The sequence below is a fragment of the Esox lucius genome, chromosome 7, assembly GCF_011004845.1.
Source record: "Esox lucius isolate fEsoLuc1 chromosome 7, fEsoLuc1.pri, whole genome shotgun sequence".
Classification (NCBI taxonomy): domain Eukaryota; kingdom Metazoa; phylum Chordata; class Actinopteri; order Esociformes; family Esocidae; genus Esox; species Esox lucius.
In genome coordinates, this window is record NC_047575.1 from 22,692,328 (window position 1) to 22,713,704 (window position 21,377).

The 21,377-nt window shown below is 42.1% G+C and overlaps 1 protein-coding gene across 3 annotated transcripts; it reads right to left on the reverse strand.

Annotated features, from left to right (window-relative positions):
* Window positions 1-454: 454 nt before the first annotated feature.
* wscd1b (WSC domain containing 1b) lies at window positions 455-15,811 on the reverse strand. 3 transcript variants are annotated; one of them, XM_010870678.4, is made up of 9 exons: window positions 15,640-15,811; window positions 13,405-13,844; window positions 13,083-13,197; window positions 11,838-12,022; window positions 11,347-11,468; window positions 6,656-6,848; window positions 6,062-6,226; window positions 2,342-2,542; window positions 455-2,132 (listed from the first exon to the last, which is right to left on the reverse strand). In XM_010870678.4, the coding sequence occupies exons 1-9, from the start codon at window positions 15,672-15,674 to the stop codon at window positions 1,777-1,779; spliced, it is 1,812 nt and encodes a 603-aa protein (XP_010868980.2). In that variant the 5' UTR covers window positions 15,675-15,811; the 3' UTR covers window positions 455-1,776. The 3 variants fall into 3 exon arrangements, with proteins under 3 accessions (XP_010868980.2, XP_019903491.2, XP_019903492.2); XM_020047932.3 differs by having other exon boundaries at window positions 13,405-13,880; XM_020047933.3 differs by having other exon boundaries at window positions 13,405-14,129.
* Between the last annotated feature and the right edge of the window lie 5,566 nt (window positions 15,812-21,377).

The following is a 21,377-nucleotide window of genomic DNA, read 5'->3' on the forward strand; positions in this document are numbered from 1 at the left end:
TGCTGGGGCAATAGGAGTTCTCCTTCTCCTTTGTAAATCCTTTGTAAATCTAAGGAATGCACTTAAAATGTTCCTTGTGTCCTGCTCCGTTTAAACTTAGGAGGACATGAGCCCTTGGACCACACCTCAGGACTACCAGGCCTGAAAGACCCGTTGCTGTCCCTGTCCAAAGTCCTACTGGTTGTGTTGCAGATCAAGTAGCTGACGATACCTAACCATTTCAGCTGCTGCTCCACCAACCATTCCTCCGCCCTGAATGTCCCTGTCTTTGTCCATCTGGTCATGCTGCTGACTTTGATTATGTTGATAGACTCTGGACACAGCCCACATGCATTTATTCATTATTACAATGCGTACTTTTAAATGTTCACCCGGCACAGCCAGAAGAGGAGTGGCCACCTCTCAGAGTCTGGTTCCTCTATTAGAGAGTTTTTTCTAACCAGGCTGGGTGTTTTGTAAAAGCACTTTGTGACAACTGCTGATGTAAAAAGGGCTTGATATAATGAATGCAGTTGATTCATTGATTGATGTCTTTTTTTAGTTTGGTTTCCACTTAGAACTTATTATGTGAAGTCCTCTGTTCTCCCTGCACCTGTTTCCTGCCTCCTACCAACAACGTTTCACGGAAAGATGGTTTGATGGTATAGATGAGGATTTTTTATGGAGTTCTTCCCAAGCTTAGAGGTGACATCACTATGGAAATGCATTACTTTTCTTTTTTGTGTTTCTTATGTTTCATCACTTATTCACTATTATACCTACACAGATTCACTACTCCTGTCTGTTTGCATTGAACAACCCATTAGAATGACAATTATGACCAACTGTTTGTTTGTGTGTTTGTTTATCTTCTAAAAGATTACTCTCCATAACTTTTCTAATGTGTTGACTTGTTTGCACTAACAGAAAACATAAGGCATGCAATTCTTAATTATAGTTTGGGTACCTCTTGCATTAAAGTGTCCTATTGTCAAGATAAACACCCTCCTCTTATAAACATTACAAAACTCTGACAAAGATTCACAACCTCAATTTGTACAACATTTGGTACATGGTGTTACAAAAAGCCTGTTCACCCAGTACAATGTCACTTTGATTTAGTTTGAATGGAAGGCACTTACAAACTGCTCCAACGACCAACTTAAAATCTGTCTGCAAGTCACAATGTAACCAGTAATGTCTTGTTATCTCTTTAACCTCTGCCAGTAAAAACGTAATTAAAGTACATAAGTACCTAGAGATTACAATAGAAGTTAAAGGCCTCAGTCCACAAGACATGCTTGAACTGTTTGTGCAGGCAGGCTCTTGCACCATACTCCCAATGACAAATCACAAGAGTGGATGAGCCTTTTTACTCCCAGTAGAGAATCTGTCCATAAGGCTTTTCATCAGAGTCTGTAATGCTCAGTCATGGTTTTGTCTTAGCGACACTGATTGTTCTCACTAACATTGAGATGGATCTCCAAAATCCTCTGCAGTCATGAACAGTGCAATGAACATCTCAGACTTTTCAAAAAATTGCTCATAGGTGTGTTCATACAGGTACTTTCTCTCTGAGCCATTCTTCTGAAAATCTAAAAATCCTCTCACCTGTCATAGTTTGAGTCAGTTTCACGTAACGAAAACACAACAACGGGGCTGATCAAATAAAGATGAGCTACCTGCCTTGACTGGTCTAATATCTTTCAAGTGGTCGCAGGGGATTACACCTTCCCCCTCCCCCTTCATTTGTTTCTGTGTCCTTTCTTTGCTCTAGAGAGGATCAGCTTACAAAGATCATCTAGGCATGTAATTGTGCGGCAGGCCACTGTAGTTATTGTCCTTCAGGGCCTTGTCCACTGTGTGAATGTATGAGTCAATGGTTCTCCTCATCTCTGCTGTAAAAGGGTCAAAGGAAGGCCGCTGGGCCCCGCCTGAGCGTTTGAAGTAGCCGTCCTGGTTGCTCTCAGCACACATCAGCCTTTCCTCCGTCACACTGGCATTGAGGAAGGAGGTAAGTAGGCGGAGCTGGGGGAAGAGTGCTCTTTGCAGGTCCTCGTAGTGCACCACAAGCAGGCGACGGCCGAAATGCAACCAGCTCAGTGCATGGGACGCCCACCAGGGGGCGTAGCTGTCAACAAATTCTGGCCACTCTGAAGTAGAGAAAGAAAGAGATGTCAGTGTTTGTAAAGACATTGCTGAGAGAGTCGGAGAGACACACTGACATTGACATTTGTCACCATTCATTATTATGCATTTTGGAACGATACATCTCTTGGTGTTGGTATTTGTGTTCATTATTTGACCCTTGACATGCAGCCCACCTCCCAAACACAAAGCTGCGTTTGATGTTTGACTGTACCTTTGCTCCTCCACTGCGCGTCTGTGGCATAGCCCAGGTGTCCAGCACACTTCCTGTTGAACTCTGCCATGAGGGAGTGGTATGGGTTACGTATCAGCAGGATGGCGGAGTCAAACATTTCCATCTCTCTCTTCCCACTCTCATGGGTCTTCACACAGATGCTGCGTCCACTCCTCCAGTAGTCTTTCTCCCCTTTAAAACCTAGTTGAAAAACACCCGACACAGTAGATGGAACCTCTGGGAGCATGATTTCAGTCATCAGTAACCCTCAAGGTCCAGCTGAAATGTAATTTTGGCTTTAAACCCAACCGCCTCCATACTGGAGAGGTGCAGGGGGCTGCCACACTGAGCACACGGGGAGATAACCATCTTGCTCAAGGACAGGACAACAGATTTTTCACCTCGCCAGCTCAGGGATTTTTAATTTCCTGTTCAAACGCTCTCACTTCATGCTACTGTTATTGTCAAGTACAATGCATACATTTTCACTCAAAAGGTATATGTATATTCAATAGGGCAAAAAAGTAGTTAGTCAGCCACCAATTGTGCAAGTTCTCCCACTTAAAAAGATGAGAGAGACCTGTAATCTTCATCATAGGTACACTTCAACTATGAGTGACAAATGAGGGGGAAAAACCCCAGATATTCACATTGTAGGATTTTTAATGAATTTATTGGTAAATTATGGTGGAAAATAAGTATTTGGTCAATAACAAAAGTTCATCTCAATACTTTGTTATATACCCTTTGTTGGCAATGACAGAGGTCAAACGTTTTCTGTAAGTCTTCACAAGGTTTTCACACACTGTTTCTGGTATTTTGGCCCATTCCTCCATGCAGATCTCCTCTAGAGCAGTGATGTTTTGGGGCTGTCGCTTGGCAACACAGACTTTCAATCCCTCCAAAGATTTTCTATCTGAGACCTGGTGACTGGCTAGGCCACTCAAGGACCTTGAAATGCTTCTTACGAAGCCACTCCTTCGTTGCCCGGGCGGTGTGTTTGGGATCATTGTCATGCGGAAAGACCCAGCCACGTTTCATCTTCAATGCCCTTGCTGATGGAAGGAGGTTTTCACTCAAAATCTCACGATACATGGCCCCATTCATTCTTTCCTTTACACGGATCAGATTTGAGTCCCTGGCGGCGTAGTGTGTTACTGATGGTAGCCTTTGGTACTTTGGTCCCAGCTCTCTGCAGGTCATTCACTAGGTCCCCCCGTGTGGTTCTGGAATTTTTGCTCACCGTTCTTGTGATCATTTTGACCCCACGGGGTGAGATCATGCTTGGAGCCCCGGATTGAGGGAGATTATCAGTGGTCTTGTATGTCTTCCATTTTCTTATAATTGCTCCCACAGTTGATTTCTTCACACCAAGCTGCTTACCTATTGCAGATTCAGTCTTCCCAGCCTGGTGCAGATCTACAATTTTGTTTCTGGTGTCCTTTGACAGCTCTTTGGTCTTGGCCATAGTGGAGTTTGGAGTGTGACTGTTTGAGGTTGTGGACAGGTGTCTTTTATACGGATAACAAGTTCAAACAGGTGCCATTATTACAGGTAACGAGTGGAGGACAGATGAGCCTCTTAAAGAAGAGGTTACAGGTCTGTGAGAGCCAGAAATCTTGCTTGTTTGTAGGTGACCAAATACTTATTTTACAGAGGTGATTTTCTGGATATTTTTCTCATTTTGTCTCTCATAGTTGAGGTGTACCTATGATGAAAATTATATTGATAGGATAGCATCTTGCAGTTGATGGAGATTTGTGGGATGCACATCCAGGGCACGAAGCTCCTGTTCCACCACATCCCAAAGATGCTCTATTGGGTTGAGATCTGGTGACTGTGGGGGCCATTTCAGTACAGTGAACTCATTGTCATGTTCAAGAAAAACCAATTTGAAATGATTCGAGCTTTGTGACATGGTGCATTATCCTGCTGGAAGTAGCCATCAGAGGATGGGTACATGGGTGTCATAAAGGGATGGACATGGTCAGAAACAATGCTCAGGTAGGACGTGGCATTTAAACGATGCCCAATTGGCACTAAGGGGCCTAAAGTGTGCAAAGAAAACATCCCCCACACTATTACACCACCACCAGCCTGCACAGTGGTAACTAGGCATGATGGATCCATGTTCTCATTCTGTTTACGCCAAATTCTGACTCTACCATCTGAATGTCTCAACAGAAATCGAGACTGATCAGACCAGGCAACATTCTTCCAGTCTTCAACTGTCCAATTTTGGTGAGCTAAAGCAAATTGTAGCCTCTTTTTCCTATTTGTAGTGGAGATGAGTGGTACACGGTGGGGTCTTCTGCTGTTGTAGCCCATCAACCCAAAGGTTGTGCTTGGCTTCACAAATGCTTTGCTGCATACCTCGGTTGTAACAAGTGGTTATTTCAGTCAAAGTTGCTCTTCTATCAGCTTGAATCAGTCGGCCCATTCTCTTCTGACCTCTAGCATCAACAAGGCATTTTCGCCCACAGGACTGCCGCATACTGGATGTTTTTCCCTTTTCACACCATTCAGTCATGTTGGCCCCTTCAAACCAGGACCTTCAGCATGCACTGGGACAGTTTGCAGCCGAGTGTGAAGTGGTGGGGATGAAAATCAGTACCTCCAAATCTGAGGCCATGGTCCTCAGTCGGAAAAGGGTGGCTTGCCCACTTCAGGTTGGTGGAGAGTGCCTGCCTCAATTGGAGGAGTTTAGGTATCTAGGGGTCCTGTTCACAAGTGAGGGAAGGATGGAACGGGAGATTGACAGATGGATTGGTGCAGCTTCTGCAGTAATGCGGTTGATGTATCGGTCTGTCGTGGTGAAGAAAGAGCTGAGCTGCAAGGCGAAGCTCTCGATTTACCAGTCAATCTACGTTCCTACTCTCACCTATGGTCATGAGCTTTGGGTCATGACAGAAAGGACAAGATCCCGGATACAGGCGGCCGAAATTAGCTTTCTCCGCAGGGTGGCTGGGCGATCCCTTAGAGATAGGGTGAGAAGCTCGGTCACCCGGGAGGAGCTCAGAGTAGAGCCGCTGCTTCTCCACATCGAGAGGGGTCAGCTGGGGTGGCTTGGGCATGCCTCCGGAACGACTTCCTGGGAAGGTGTTCCGGTCCCGTCCCACCGGGAGGAGACCCCGGGGAAGACCTAGGACACGCTGGAGGGACTATGTCTCCCAGCTGGCCTGGGAACGCCTCGGTGTCCCCCCGGAAGAGCTGGAGGAAGTGTCTGGGGAGAGGGAAGTCTGGGCATCTCTGCTTAGACTGCTGCCCCCGCGACCCGGCCCCGGATAAGCGGAAGATGATGGATGGATGGACACCATTCTTTGTAAAACCTAGAAATGGTTGTGCGTGAAAATCCCAGTAACTGAGCAGATTGTGAAATACTCAGACCGGCCCGTCTGGCACCAACAACCATGCCACGCTCAAAATTGCTTAAATCACCTTTCTTTCCCATTCTGACATTCAGTTTGGAGTTCAGGAGATTGTCTTGACCAGGACCACACCCCTAAATGCATTGAAGCTACTGCCATGTGATTGGTTGATTAGATAATTGCATTAATGAGAAATTGAACAGGTGTTCCTAATAATCCTTTAGGTGAGTGTATATGGTACTGCATTATTGGAAAAATACGGATGCCAGGAAAAAAGAATCAAGCATTTCCAGCTGTTACGCACTATTACCATCCATCACAACATCTGAACTGTGTTAATATTTATCCTCACCTCTGTTATAAAGCGTGCCATCAAAGTAGAAGCTGCCAGTATAGTATCCTGTCACTAATTCAATCAGGTGGCGTACCCAGGTATTGCCAGCTCCGGGGAAACTTGAGAGAGCCACAAGACAAGGGGACTTCTCGGGCAGAAATGTTCTTTCTTTGCACCTGGAATCTGAATGAGGCAGAACATCAGGGTTTGATCAGCATGAATCTACATGTGTACATGGTATACATAGCAATCTGTTGCTAAGAGTTCTAATCACAGTTTCACCATAAAGCAGTGATTAAATGTTTACTAGATTGAGAAATTGAACCAAATAAATACAAATCTCAGTGGATCAGTTTATAAACCATCTACAACAATCTTAGTTCAACACTTAGTGATCTCATTAAGATCCCATTGCTGTCTAAATTAGGATATCATGCTGTGCATGTCTGAGGCATTTTATTTATTGAGCAGTTTTATATCTTTACTTGATGCTTGAAGAAATATAAAGATCTGTTAAACAGTAAATTAACTTGCAGTGAAGTGAGATTTATTTTCAGCAATATGTTGTTTTTACAGCTGTAGTACAGTATTAGTAAAATGGAAGCCTCTCACCAAGCACAGGTGTCTGGTAAACCCTGTAGTAGTACTGATCCGACAGGGTTGTGGAGATGGAGGCGCCTGTGTACACTGTGCCATTGGTCTGCAGACATGGCTGGCCTGGTGGCAGGCGTTGGTTCAGTCTAAACAGGGACGAGGCCCGTGCACAGTAACAGTGTGGCCGTCGCAACACGGCCAGCGGGAGCTCCTGCAGTACAAGCCCAACCAGGACCAATAAATTCAAGCAGCAATTTATAATACAATGAATATCCCTGTTGTAGGTTTGTCGTCATCTGACCCGTGGGCAACATCAATAACAATAAAATGTTTAAAAGGTTAGGCAGCCACCAACACTTTTTTTTACCTCAATTCATCAACTGTGTCTGCCTGCGCAGTCTATACTGCCTCATGAATTATTCATTTCCGTTGTAAACACATATTTTTGGGATTATTCAGCAACTGTGTCAAGTGAAGGATACACATCTGATTTAGAATCAACACCTAGATGTTGCCTAGATAATACAAGTTACTTGTTTGTCTATGAACTTAACAATTGTTATTCTTAATTTTGCCTCTGTTCTATTGTTCTACAGGGTGCAGTCAGTGTTATTTCACTCTTTTTGAGAAACTATTAATTGAAGCATTAAACCCCCCTCCTGGAAATTATGCAAAAAGCCCCCAAAAGGTTTGCATTAACACTTTAAAGGATTTCATATGCCTTCCAGATGGCACTCCACAATAACATTACATTATGATAATATTCTAAAGTACATGAACATCAGTGATGGGTATTCTGCATCTTTCTAGTGAGCTGACTCACTTTACTCAGTTTTGGCTGCCAACCGACTCTTTGTTCAAAATACTTAAAACTGTCCCCAGAACCATGAAATAATAAGATACCACTAGGTCAGATCATGAAACAACATATGCTGCTGCAAAACTAAACCAACGTAGTCTCATCCAAAAGTCTACCTGTGACATGACCAAGTGGCAGTAAATGAAATACACTGTAAAACAATTGTTCACTTTCCCTCCCTTACAAACCCTACTTGTTTTCTCTCACAATACACAATGTCCTACCTTTCTGCTTCATTCAGAGCACTGGAGATGACACTGGATTACTATAGTTTTTTATATATAAAACGTGCTGTTTTATAAAACCTGCTTTCGTTTTTTAAAACCTGCTCTCGTTGTTCAAAACCTGCTGACGTTTTAAAAACCTGCTGACGTTTTAAAAACCTGCTGTCATTTTATAGCTAGTGGGGAGAGAGAGTAAGTGTGGAGAGAGAGTGGGTGGGGAGAGAGAGTGAGTGGGGAGAGAGAGTGAGTGGGGAGAGAGAGTGAGTGGGGAGAGAGTGCATGGGGAGAGAGAGTGGGTGGGGAGAGAGAGTGAGTGGGGAGAGAGAGTGAGTGGGGAGAGAGTGCGTGGGGAGAGAGAGTGGGTGGGGAGAGAGAGTGAGTGGGGAGGGACTGCATTAATTGCTGTTGTGTTTATCTGCTCAGTCAATAAGCAAATGCAAGGGTGCAGAAATCTAAATGAGTTTTTTGACATTTTGATTAATCAATCAGTGTTGGTCAATCAGTACTTTATAATGGGTCGTGGGCTATTTTATTTGTACCCTCTTTTGAGGCAGATACAGTGGAAACGGGGAAAGGTAGAGAAGGGTACCCTTAAGAGGACCAATCATCATCAAGCCAGCCCATCACATGGACACCACAAAACAGGAAATGCTACACTTGATTAGCAGAAGTTCTCTATCAGAGACAGATGGGAAAGATTGTAGTCATCAGCTGTGGATCGAGAATGCTAACCGCTCCTGAAAAGAACAATTATGTTCAAGGCAATTCGTAGCTATGAAGTGGACAACATGTGAGAGGTTCCAAGATTACTTACTATGTCATTCATTGAGCATGCGGACAACAATGAAATGACATATTTACTGACAATAGCCAGGTAGTATACCAAAACAAGAAAACGTATCCACACTTTTATCTCAAGTAGGTTGGACTACGGTAATGGCCTTTTATCAGGTATCACTTCTGGTCGAGAACAAATTACACCAATTCACAGGTTTCGGCAATGTGATGGGTATTCTGAGTCTTTCTAGTGAGCCGACTCACTTTACTCAGTTTTGGCTGCCTGTATCTCATATAATTGATTGTACTTGTCTATAATTCACTCAACGTTTCAAGGAAAAGTTACATCTCAGACCTTCTCTCTCAGTATGAACCCTCTAGACCCCTCATGTCATCAGGGTCTGGTCTGATAAACGTTTCCAGAATCAGGACCAAGGTTGATGAGGCAGTGTTAAGTCATTATGCTTGGTAGAGTAGGAAAGCATTGCCAGAAAATCATAGACTTGCTCCAATGTTGACCACTTTAAATCTAGGCTAAAAACCTAGATGATTTCTCCTGCCTTTTAGCCCTCTTAAATGAAATGTTTTATTTCTATGCTTTGTTTTTTAAATGTGCAGTTTCCATTTTATGCTTTGTCTTTTATGCAAAATGTATTTCTAGTGTGCCTGATGTATTTTTTTTTTTTTCATTTTCGGCCTAATAATGTAAAGGACTTTGATTTGCCCCTGTGTATGAAACGTGCTATACCAATAAACTTGCCTTGCCTAGTGTCAGTAGAAATTTTACACCTTGAAAACTAAAAGGTGATATGAATACATATTGGTGGTCATGAATTATTTAACAGACTTCACTCAATTGTACGCATGTACTAATAAAGCAGCCACTGAGAGTATCTTTGGATTGGACATGTTAAGAGCACATCAGATGGTAGTGGGAACACAAGAAGCTCTGCAAAACCATGTCAGGAACTTTGATACTGTGAAGGGCAGCAAACAAAATTGCGAAAAACCCTTAAGCTTGACAATTTTGTCATACCACACTCCTTGAAATACAAACTATAGATGCTGCAATCTGATAAATGCATTAGTTCAATTACTGAATCGTACTGCTGTATGTAGGTCTACTACATGTCTGCCAGTGTAATTTGTGTAAATAGTAAGTTTATCTTTGAATATAAATATTTTGAGCAAAAATATTTTTTGCTCAGGCTAAGAGTTTTTCAAGTGTCCTCTCAGAAAAACTCTTGCCTCCTCGGATCCCGTATTTACACTTCTCACATCAATATAATCATGTCATTCAAGACAGAACAGAAGAGACCGTAGCCTAAGTGGGCCAAGCATGTTTGCCATAATGGGAAGATTATGCCCAAGCCATTGAGGCTCAATTTTAAATTCATATCTCTCTGTAATCACACCTAAGACAATACGAACCGGCATACCTCTGTTGCCGCTTGTAATCAGCACTGTTAATAGTGACAGCCCTGGCGCCAGGGGCAACACATTGCCCAGGATGTTTTTTGGTCAGCCCTGAGTGTTTTGCGAGCCGACATTAACACGGGAAATGTGTTAATGAAATGCACACAACGAGAGCTATGAGTGCCTTGTTTTCATGACGCTTGTTTCATGATATATAAATATGTATATACACCATACTATTCTAATAGGAAAATATTGATAGGTCCAGTATCTTGCCGTATTGATATTAGGCTGTTTGAGAAGGCTTGAATCCTGCCTGCATGTTGCTGGACATACAGACCAGCGTAGTTACTGTACTGCAGTAGATCATTTGACATGCATTTCCTATCATTTTTTGGGCTTCAAATCAATCTTATTTCTCACCTAAGGGTAGAACACATTTTAATGTTTGCATTGTCATTTCAGGAAATCTCCATAAAATACGCAGAAATAGTGGAATGATGATGTTTCACAGAATTACTTACCTGCCAGTGTTTGGACAGGCTGTGATATTCACCTATTGATTTCTCTCCTAGCATTATTATAAAACATTGGAACACTCTCTGGGTTTTGTGGCTGGGGCAAGCAGCCAATTTTGAAATCATTAATATTTAGTGGTTGCACAAAACAGACACAGATGACAGTCTAAATTGCAGTGAAAGATACTTTCAATAGCAAAAAAGTATTTTTCTACAGCTGTTAAAAACTGGTGGATAAAACTGAAAGTCTAGAAAGATTCAGAGCAGGTGAGGGGGAGATTTGTTTTCAATGTAGCAATTCAATAATTAATTTCAATGTTCCTGTGATCTTCTGCATAAGAAATCTTACATGTTGCATTGTTTTTAATAAAAGATCAAAACCTCTTGCCCCATTTCATTTGGTTCCTTTTTTGCACAAGGTGGCCTATTATTTTCATTTAAAACAGGAAATCTCTACCAGCCCTTTGTATGGAAAGCTTAGCAGGGTTCTTCAGCATGCAGGGTTCCCCATAGGAGAACACTTTTTTCTTTCCAAGTAGAACTTTTTTTGATTACAGGTAGAATCCTTTTTGTATCCATACTGTATAGAGCCTTCTTTGGAAAGCATTCTACATGGTATCCAAAATATTATTTTTATGGATATTTTTTTCTAAATCATGAATTAATAATGGTTCTGATTTTAGATAGCACTGGTATGTGTTATCCATGTGTACAAAGACAGTATGATGGATGGTCATATGTTGCTTCCATCACACAAAGCCATATCATTCCCATCTATCTTCACTGGGGAGCCGAGAAAGATGATCAATGACACCTCACTGCAGTTGGATCTGAGTGAGGACGGCGAGGTCTGGGCTGGAGCTGCAAATAAATGTTAGCAGCTTTCAGGGTTTCTTTCAGTGAATGGAATCAAACCTTATCTGTGCAGGTCTCAATGCAGGACTGCGATGTGGAGTTTGGCTGGAGGGAGTAATAGGGGAAGATGTTGGTGGTGTTCTTCAGCACCTTGAAGCAGCCACTGTAGCGGACGTTTCTGACTGTAATCACATGGGTGATATGAGAACAACGGCAGGCAGAGATCAGGCCTCTACTTATAAACATTGCTAAATGCATTCAATGTATTTTCTCTCTAAATGTTGTAATGTTAAGCATTTCAAATGATCTAGAAAGTATATTATCTTTACACTGCCAGGCTTAAAGGAAACATTGCACACCGTATTTATCCTAGATGGTAAAATGTCAAACTGTATAGTGGCTATGACTGAAATACTGTATATATTGGTTAAATATTGTAATGTTGCTGGGTATTAACACTGAAGATATGCTTCCAGGTCAGAGGTTAGTGAAAACCATTAGAGCCGTTCAGTCAGACAATGCTCTATCTAGGTTGAGTATTGCACCCTTACATTTCCTTTGTCCTGGAAGCTGTTCTTCCACCTGGTAGATGGAGAGGCGGCCCACACCCCCACAATGGGCTCCCCTCTCACCCCTACAGACCAGGCTACAGTCCTCCTCCTGGGCCCGCGGGCTGCTGATGCGGTTACCACAGTGACAGTCTGCTCCGTACTCCAGACCTGCAAACCGGTACCCACTGCAGATAGGTAGACATACACACAAGTCACACATCCTTCACCTCAGTGCCTCATCCCAGGGCTGTCTCTAACCACTGCCCATCATTAGCCCTAGGCTAACGTGCCCATAGGACACCAGGCTGGTGTTGTGAATAAATAATATATGTTTTAATATAGTCATTCAGAGCTGGCAGTGTTGAAGGGCAGAGTTCATTTATCCTAGCTGTTATGAATGCTAGCTGAATAGATCACATTAGATGATGGGGTTCTTTCCAATCACAAGGGTCATATGAGTCTAATTTGAGATAAATACATGTCTACTCTGTGTGTGTCTGTCTGTCTGTGTCTGTGTGTGTGTGTCTGTCTGTGTGTGTGTGTATCTGTCTCTGTGTGTGTCTGTCTGTGTGTGTGTATCTGTATCTGTGTGTGTCTGTCTGTCTGTGGGGACATTCCATCACATGCTGTTGTTGCTATCAGGGGGAGATCCTGGAAGATAATTGAAGGCTGTCCAAAGGTTTCCTATCTCCAAAGCTCTATGCACAAAATTGGCATACATTTTAATTGTTGATTTCCTGGGAATTGTCACGCACTGTTGTCCAGTAATCTAATGAACACTGTTGGAGCTCGGCCAGGTAAGGTATTTGGTTGGTTTTGAAGAAGCACGCACAGTTACTGATTTACAGCGGGTTCGTTAATTTTTCTGCCAAGGATTTTCCCTGGCTTCCAACCTTCAACAAGTCCCCCCCCCCTAACAAAACACATGGTCTGATTCTGTTTGCCTTGGCTATTTGTTTTCATGACAATCATTTCCTATGTCTAGACATACTGTGAAATATTGCACCAATAACTGTTTTGTCATAAATTGATTTATTGTGTTTTGTCATTAATTTGAATGATTACTAACACCCACAAAAAAAGCACTATTTCTCATTCTGCATCTCAGACACACTCATGCACGCTGAGTGTGAACTGAGAACTGTCCTGCCACCTGGCTCCCCATTGAGACACAGGAACTATTCATCCCAGTAACTAGAATAACTAACCCAATAGAGCTCCCCATAGTTCCTCCGGGCTCATTACCTTTCTGAACAGGTGTCTTGACACAAAGACCTGGTCATTTTGCGCTGGTCATACAGCACCGTCCCCCCCAGGGCTCGTTCATTGGCATCATGCATGAAGCAGCCAATGTAGGTCCCTTGTCGTGTCAAAAAAAAATCAGTCAGTGAAAAGCCACGTCAAATCCATCGGTACAACAAGATTAACCATTTAGTAGCGCACACCACTGACAAATGTTGCCAGCAGGTCTGAGCTGATCAGTCCTGCCAGTGAGCCTGGAAAAAATACAATTCCAATCAAGGTCTGATATGCAGTTTGCACATAAACTACAGGCAGAAAGAGGTACCTTTGTGCCTTGTGTTGCTTTTGCGAGGGCCCCTCTTCTCCTGTGTGTCTGGCACGAGACTGTGGGACCAGCCGTGGTGCGGACGCTTGATCCCCAGGCGCCGGGACACAGGCCAGCTTCGCCCCGTCTTGATGCTCCCTCCGCCGCCCGACACGCCCTGGTTGGCCGCCCATCTTGAGCGTGCCCTCATGCCCAGGCCGGCCGAGACCCTCAAAGCTGTGGGAGGCGCCGCCAGTGCTGGGAGAGGAGGGCGGCCGGCAGCCCCTGGCACCAGGGCTGCCTTGAGGGTCAGGCCGGAGCGCTGCAGCAGTAGGATACTCCCTGCCATCAGGTGGGCAATCCCCAGGAAGAGGAAGACAATCTGAGCCCGTCGCAGGAAGCCACGCAGCCTGTACAGGGGCGTGGCCATCCCCACAGTCCAGCTGTAGGCTCTCTGACCCCTAGAGAGCCACCATTCCAGAGAAAGAACAACGGATCTACAGCTTCATTAGGACCACAGTAGAATCTTCCCAAGGCTCCATAAGTCCAGTCTAATCACATGGTAGGTAGGCAACCAGGCTGTCAGATTTTAAATATTTCCCATGGTTCATAGCCATGCCTCTGGACTGGAGACCAAAAGGACCACCGTGTAATCAGATCTCTCTGATGTGTCACAGCAGTGATGACCTTTACAGTAATCTCCAAGGCAACAGAACAGCCAGCCTGCCCTGGAAGCCAGGAGTTTCCTTGGACGATAAAATACAAGCCTTTAAGTCAGATTTAAACTGGCAGAACATGTATTTTTTGTATACATGACCCCTATTGGAAAATACAAAGGAAATCTACTGTATATAGCTTTAAAGAATAGGTGCGTATGTTGACAAATAGGATTTTGTTTCTGTCCTGAAATAATTTGCCTTTGCTAGTTGTAATTGTTTTTCTTTTTCCAAACCTGGTGTGACATTGGCCTATATCTCTTGTTATTGGTTGTTTGGGAAGAAAGTGTCTGCCTGTTGGCAACAGCACATGCCTAGATTTTCATGGTGCATCAAAGCACGTGTTTTGTTTTCTGTGTACTTGAATTTCACCAGTGTCTTGTTTGTAAACCTCCACACTGACATGCATTTGATATTGGGGTTTCAATGATTTGTGCTCTGACCAATCGTGTTTAAGCAGCAATTCAGATGAAGAATAATGGAAATCAAAACTCTATAATGGCATTCCATTAGAATCGTGACCCATTTACAAAACATTAAAACAGCAGTGCTATACAATAATATTTAAAACACTGCTCATCTGCTTTCCTCTTCAACTCCCTACTACATTTCACTGGATGCACTATTCCACTATACAGTCATATCATAAAAATATGGATAAATCAATGGCTTTACAAGATTAATGTTGTGGAAGAGAAATATTGACTTCCATGCTTTAATTGCTTCCAAGATCTCTGAGCCCTCTTCTTCTCTACCAACAGTTAAACTATGGAGATTGGAATTTAATGTGAAGCAGAAGGATGTTCAAAACAAACTGTGTGTAGCCTTTTGGTAATACAGCAATAAAGCTTGGCGTGAACTGCAACTCTGAAATTAGGCATATTACATATATAATTCTTCTTTTTATGTTGATGTATGATCCAGTGTAAATTAGGTATGATTGTGTTGGTGAACGACACTTTGTCCACGTGCTCTCTCTATTTTTGTAATAGTGGATAGCCATTGAAATGTAGAAATGCCTCGAAGTTCATTACAGCCAAGGTAAGAAAGCCTCAAAGAGATATGTCACTGTGGTATCACCAGTACACCCTCAGCACAAACACAGTAACCAGATCATAATGTCATATTTAAGAAATACAGTTTGAAGAGGTTGGCAGTTTGGCCATTATACCAAGGCTAGGGTTCTAATTCAGTATGACTTTCCCACGGTTCAGTCCTTATCCGGCTACATCAATTGTATTTAGGGCATTCAGACAGAGGCTATCAGACAAGGGAAGCAACAGTTTGCACATACACTACAGGCTCACAAACGCAGAATTATTTGTTTCTATAATCTTTCTGTAACGACCAACTTCTCATACGCTGGTTAACACGGCCAGATCTTCAAAAATAATGCCAGTTGTCAGCCTAAACTATGATTTTGTAAGCACAAATCTGTGTATTAACATTTATTGAAGTTGCATATCGTATAGTTTGTCATCTATCAATACTTAGTTTAATCAGTGTGATAAAATACAAATCAGAATATCGTTTAGCCTACCTTTTATTGGACCGATCAAAATTGCGTATTACCATGCCGAAAGCATTCAGAAACAGGGTCGAATCTTTCACCCACGTAGTCTACTCTTCGATTAAGAACATTCTCTTATATCCTAGCACCAACTAGTATAGCCGTGTATGTGTAGTCACGACGTTTCCGTCGTGTTTCCGCTCCTCCCTCTCTCTCTTTCTTTCTCACTCTCTGTCTCTCATGGTCTCCGGCTGCCCTCTCCGTGGTTGAGAACAACGTTACAAAACGCAAAGGCAGGGAGGGAGCTTACTAATTTGCATTGGCGATTCCGTACGCTTCAGGAGCCCGCCGACCTTGTGTATTGAACAGTCTTAGTCTCGACGTTAATCTCGAAGTCCACCAACAGAGTCTCACACCAGAGGGACCAGGAACAACTATGGAGTTTTATGATTCCGTGACTCCGTTGAAAGCTGCGTGCATTTTGCTACTGTAAACACGTTTTGAGTAGTTCAAACCATTCCACGACAATACTGTGCAGTCTATTTGCTGTCTATACTGACATTGAAAACGTGCAGTTAATCCCTTGTATTACTGTATTTACAGCATAATTTGTGCAGAAGTTGTAGCCTACTGTAGGAGAGGATCCAGATAACTTGTAGAGTGTGCGATTTTACACAAGATGTCAGCACCAAGGACAGCGCAAGTTCTCACTGTACTTCCAGTGTGTAGTTTTCTTTTTTCAGAGCAAAAGAGACAGTGGCCGTTTATTTATTTACATTCATTAAATTTGCAGATTCTCAGTCCATGTCTAATTTACTCCAGGTGTACATTTTCAGGTCTATACATGCTTTTCTGAACTCCCATGTCATTTTTTGTGGCACTTTACTGTACAACTGGGCAGTGGTCCAGATGTGATAAAACTAGGACTCTAGGACTGTGATGTCAAGAATGCAGAGCAATGTTTTATCATAGCCATGCTTTTCCCCATTTTGGCAACCACTGAATCTACGTTCAGCTTGCAATCAAGGGTGGCAACCAGGAGTCTTGTCCCCAAACATAGTGTTTGTTATGGTTAATTAAAACAAGCATGACTATGGTAGCTTCGGGTAACATTGTCACCCCTGATGTATTTGAATAATTAATTTCGTATTTTAATTCATGAACAAAGACTGTTGCTATGATCTGTTAATGACCAATGTGTAACTCCTGACTAGGAATTTGAGCTGCTTGGTGGGTTTCCAGGATAGCTGTGGCTCATCACATTTTGTAGTTATCTTCAAGATGATTTAAGCCTTGAACTGATTAAAACATTGAACAGACTAATCCATGTCAGGTTTTACACTAATATTCAGGGGATCACCATATGGAAATATGAGAATATTACTTATGCATCTGGGGCAGCAATGCAGAGGGCCTTCTCTTCCAGGCAGAAGTCTGAACCAGAGCACCCTGCCTGTCAAGAGTCTAAAAGAATTCTCCATGGGGTAATTCCCCATTCAAGGACCTATTACATGTAATAGAGATGCAACCCTTCAATGATTCTGCCATCTCTATTTCCTGCCTTCCCTAGCGTACATGTTTTGCAAATAGTCCCATTTAAAATTCTCTTCTAGCTTGTAATCTCTTTCTTTGATTCTGCGGTAGGGCATTGCACCATGGTTGGTCTGAATACCTGAGTTGAAATAAGGGGGGTAATGGCCACAAGCTATTTTAAATAAACGAATGATTAGTGGAGAATTAACTGTCATGAACATGAAAGGCATTTCAGGAAATATAACATGTAGCCTAATTATAACAATAAAACTTGGCTAAGGGAGGTGACCTTCCAACTCTTTTCATGAAAATGAAATACTAAAATATCTCATGGACATATGCAGTCAGCATCTTAAATATTATACTGCAAATTGAGCACCAATGTATCCTGTGTCCTTTGATCATTTTTGAGATATTTCCATAACTTGATTGGAGTCCACCACTGCCAAGTTCAATTGATTGGACATGATTTAGAAAGGCATACATCATCGATTTAGAAAGGCACACGTCATATTTAAGTTCCTAAACTTCACGGTCCATGTCAGAGCAAAAACCAAGCTGGGCATGAAGAGTCTTTGTCATGGAGGTGAGAAAGAATCCAATGGTCACTAACAGAGCTTCAGATTTTCTCTGCAGAAATTTGAGAACCTGCCAGAAGGACAACCATCTTTTCAGGACTTGATCAATCAGACCTTTCTGGTAGAGTGGCTTGATAGAAGCCACTCCTGAGTAAAAGGCATAAGACATGCCATCTGAAGGATCTGAGAGCATGAGGAAAAAATTATCTGGTCTTATGAGACCTGAATGATACTATTAGATCTGAATGCCAAGTGCACCATCTGGCGAAAACAAGGTACTGCTATTCACGTGGCTAATACTATCCCTACAGTGAAGCAAGGTGGTGGGTGTATCATGCTATGGGGAAGCTTCTCAACTACAGGAGCAGGGAGGCTAGTCAGATTGAGAAAGGATGAGTGGAGCAAAATACAGACAGCACCTTGAAAAAAAGTTGATCCAGAGAGCACAGAACCTCAGACTAGGGCAAAGATCTTTCAGTGCAATAATGACCCTATGCAAACAACCAAGACATTGCTGAACAAGTCTGTGATTGTCCTTGAGTGGCCCTTCCAAAGCCTTGACTTGAGCCACATTGACATCTGTGGGGAGACCTGAAGATAACTGATGCTCCCATTCCAATCTAACAAAGCTTGGTGGGATCTGATGGTAGAAACTGCCTAAATCCAGGTGTGCAAACCTCGCATATCCAAGAAGACTTTGTGACTGCTGCTAAAGTCCCTTCTATACAGCACAAAAAAATATTTTAAATAATTTGGCATACATGTCTAAAAACATGTTTTTGCTTAGTCATTTTGAGGGATTGTGTATAAATTGATGGCAAAATAAATAAATGTAATCAGTTATAAAATGTAAGTCCATAACAAGAGAATGTAAAGGGGTCTGAAAAATGTGTGAATGCACAGTAGCTGGTTATGGACATTGTAGCTTTGAAGGCAATGTTTGCAGAGATTACTATTCACGGTACAATGCTGTAGATATTGGCTCATTTGGAAAATTCAGTTTGAAGCTGCTTTCAGATCGAATCCAGGCTCAAATTGGAATTGATCCCAACCCTGCTTTTCACTATGGCTCCAGTCGTGACCTCTTTGTTTACATGGATTAAAAGTTCCCAGTGAAGCTGCTGGTTTTAACTGGACTGCTTTATCTATTAGTTGCTGATCACTGAATGCGTCACATTGCTAAGTGTTTGCAGTGAGACATTATCCAATGTTAAGATTGTAAACTGTTTAAGATGTGGTTTAAAAGGTGCACATAAAAGCCATAGGTTGGCCACATAAAAAACAGCAGTGAGTTCCAGAGTAGAGGGTATTGCCCTCTACAGAGCAATCGCCAGCCCTGATCCAAAGAGTGCAACTAATCTGGCCTTGAAAACACCACGTATCAGTCACAAAAGTTAAGTTAATTTTAGTTCTCTTTGTTAGGAGCGATCAGCATGGGAGTATTGTTGTCACATTGTGTGGAGCTGATGGGCAAACTGTGGTAGTGCCAACTGGCCACCACAGCCAGCTCGTAGCTCGTAGTTGTGAATAATCTTATTATTGGTTTGCTCAAGGTCACACAACAATAAAGAGATTGATTATAAGCAATCCTCTATCCCTCCATATCTGCCTTTGGGCAAGAAACTGGATTATATACCACTCCAATGACTGTGAAGTTAAGGCTTTTGGGATGGCAGCAAGCATCGTCTCTACATGCCTTTTCTGCTTCAATCATCCCAAAGTAATCACTGGAAGAAATGGAATTTCCCAGCATTTCAAAGCTGACAGAAAATAGCTAGCGAGATATGCAGTCCTCATGATCGGTGTGACAAAGAGTGGATGAACGCTTATATCCTTGAGCTTCATATTTCTATACCATGTGACTACTTGTGTTTACAGGGGTTGGCTATTCAGTCCATACTCAGTCAATTGGTTTGTGATGGTTAATTTAGTCTTCCATTGTAGACCATCTTGACACTGATTTGTTTGTAGATTTCATTTGATGGAGATTATGTTCCTATTAGACAGTCTTCAATAAGTCAAACATTGAAACAGTTCATAGTCCCTTTATTCAGTTAGCACTTTAGCTTGGTGGATGACTGCATTACTTGATCTTAAACAGAGTAATTAATATAATTACATGTTCATCTTGCATTTCAAGGCATAAGGTTGAAACCTGTGTGTTCTCTGTAATGTCTGTCCATCAACATGATATTATTAAATGATTTTAAGGTAAGACAGTTACATTCTCTCAGTTACAATCCAAAAAAAAACTGTTCAGCATCTGCGTAATCTGGAATCTACATTAATGGACATGAAATATTAAATTATCTGAATGTAAGGTCTTTTTAGTATGAGTAAGCTAGTGATCTCTCTGGGTCATGTGTTGGGAACAACCTCTGGGGAGGCAGAGTGATGGACATGCTTTTGAAAGGGAAAGCTACATCTCTTTTCTCCCTCTGTTTCTCTATCCTTCTCTTTTACTTTCTCACTTCTTTCCCTCTCTCCCCTCCCTCCTTCAACCACCCATGTTTTTTCCTCTTTCAGCTCTTTATAGTAGGGACAATAGCCCCCAGTGTTTACACTTCACATTGCATGACTTGTGCATGAAGAATATTCAACTATGGGACTCCAGCAGTGTGTGGCCTCTCAGTCGTCTATAACACTGTCACTATGTCTTCTCTCCATATTTTTAATCTTCTCTTTATGGCCAGTCCAAGACAAGGCCTGTCTTTTAATTATGGCTGAGCTCAAGAGCTGCCAGAAAATAGCAGGGGCTGAGCAGAATTGAAATTGACAGATGATAAGCTTGGCCTATATATTTTGCCACTTTAGATTTTCTCAATGAGAGTGTGGCAGAACTTTCAGGCAGCATGTTACATTTTCTGTCCATCGGAAGCTTTAATATCAACTGAAATGTGTCATTATTTCCAGAGTTTTCAATTCTTATTGGTATGTTGTTGGTCTGTACCAAAATACCTTTGTAGATTAGTGTAGATGTTATTCAGTTACGTAGCAGATAGGGGTATTTGTGTCCCAGGCTTCTTTTACTGATGAATAAGGCACTACATTTTCAACTAAAATGTTTTTTTAAGTGAGTAAAATGAAAAATTGTGCTGCTTGCCACATTTGTGTAGACTACAGATGTCCTTTGTGATTCATTTCAAAGACTTCCTATACCCACCACAGTAATATTTGGTAAAGGAACACAAATGCTGTGTGTAATGTGGTCTGTGAGAAGTATTAACCTCACAGACATTCCTATGTTCCAGCTGTCTAGATGTTGGGATTTATTATATATATATATATATATATACACTATACACTACTAATATACAATACTGTTCAAATGTTTGGTGTCACTTAGAAATGCCTTTGCTTTCCATGAAAACATACATGAAATGACTTTGAGAAAATAAAGAAAATAAAGGAATAGGAAAAATTATAATTGATTGAAGATTAGAAATAATGAGTTTTAACTGAAATAATAATTGTGTTCTTCAAATTTTGCTTTAGTGAAAAAATGCTCCATTTGCAACAATTACAGCCTTGCAGACCTTTGGCATTCTAGCTGTCAATTTGTTGAGTTGATCTGAAGGGATTTCCCCCAATGCTTCCTGAAGCATCTACGAAGCACCTACCATAAGGTGAAGTTGCTCCCACAACAGCTGACTGCTT

Coding starts and splice junctions, on each gene's coding strand:
- wscd1b (XM_020047932.3), bottom strand. CDS start 15,674: ATGGTAATACGCAATTTTGATCGGTCCAATAAAAG. Junction 13,881..15,639: donor TTTGATCGGTCCAATAAAAG/GTAGGCTAAACG, acceptor ATGAAGCTGTAG/ATCCGTTGTTCTTTCTCTGG. Junction 13,198..13,404: donor AAGCAACACAAGGCACAAAG/GTACCTCTTTCT, acceptor TGACACGACAAG/GGACCTACATTGGCTGCTTC.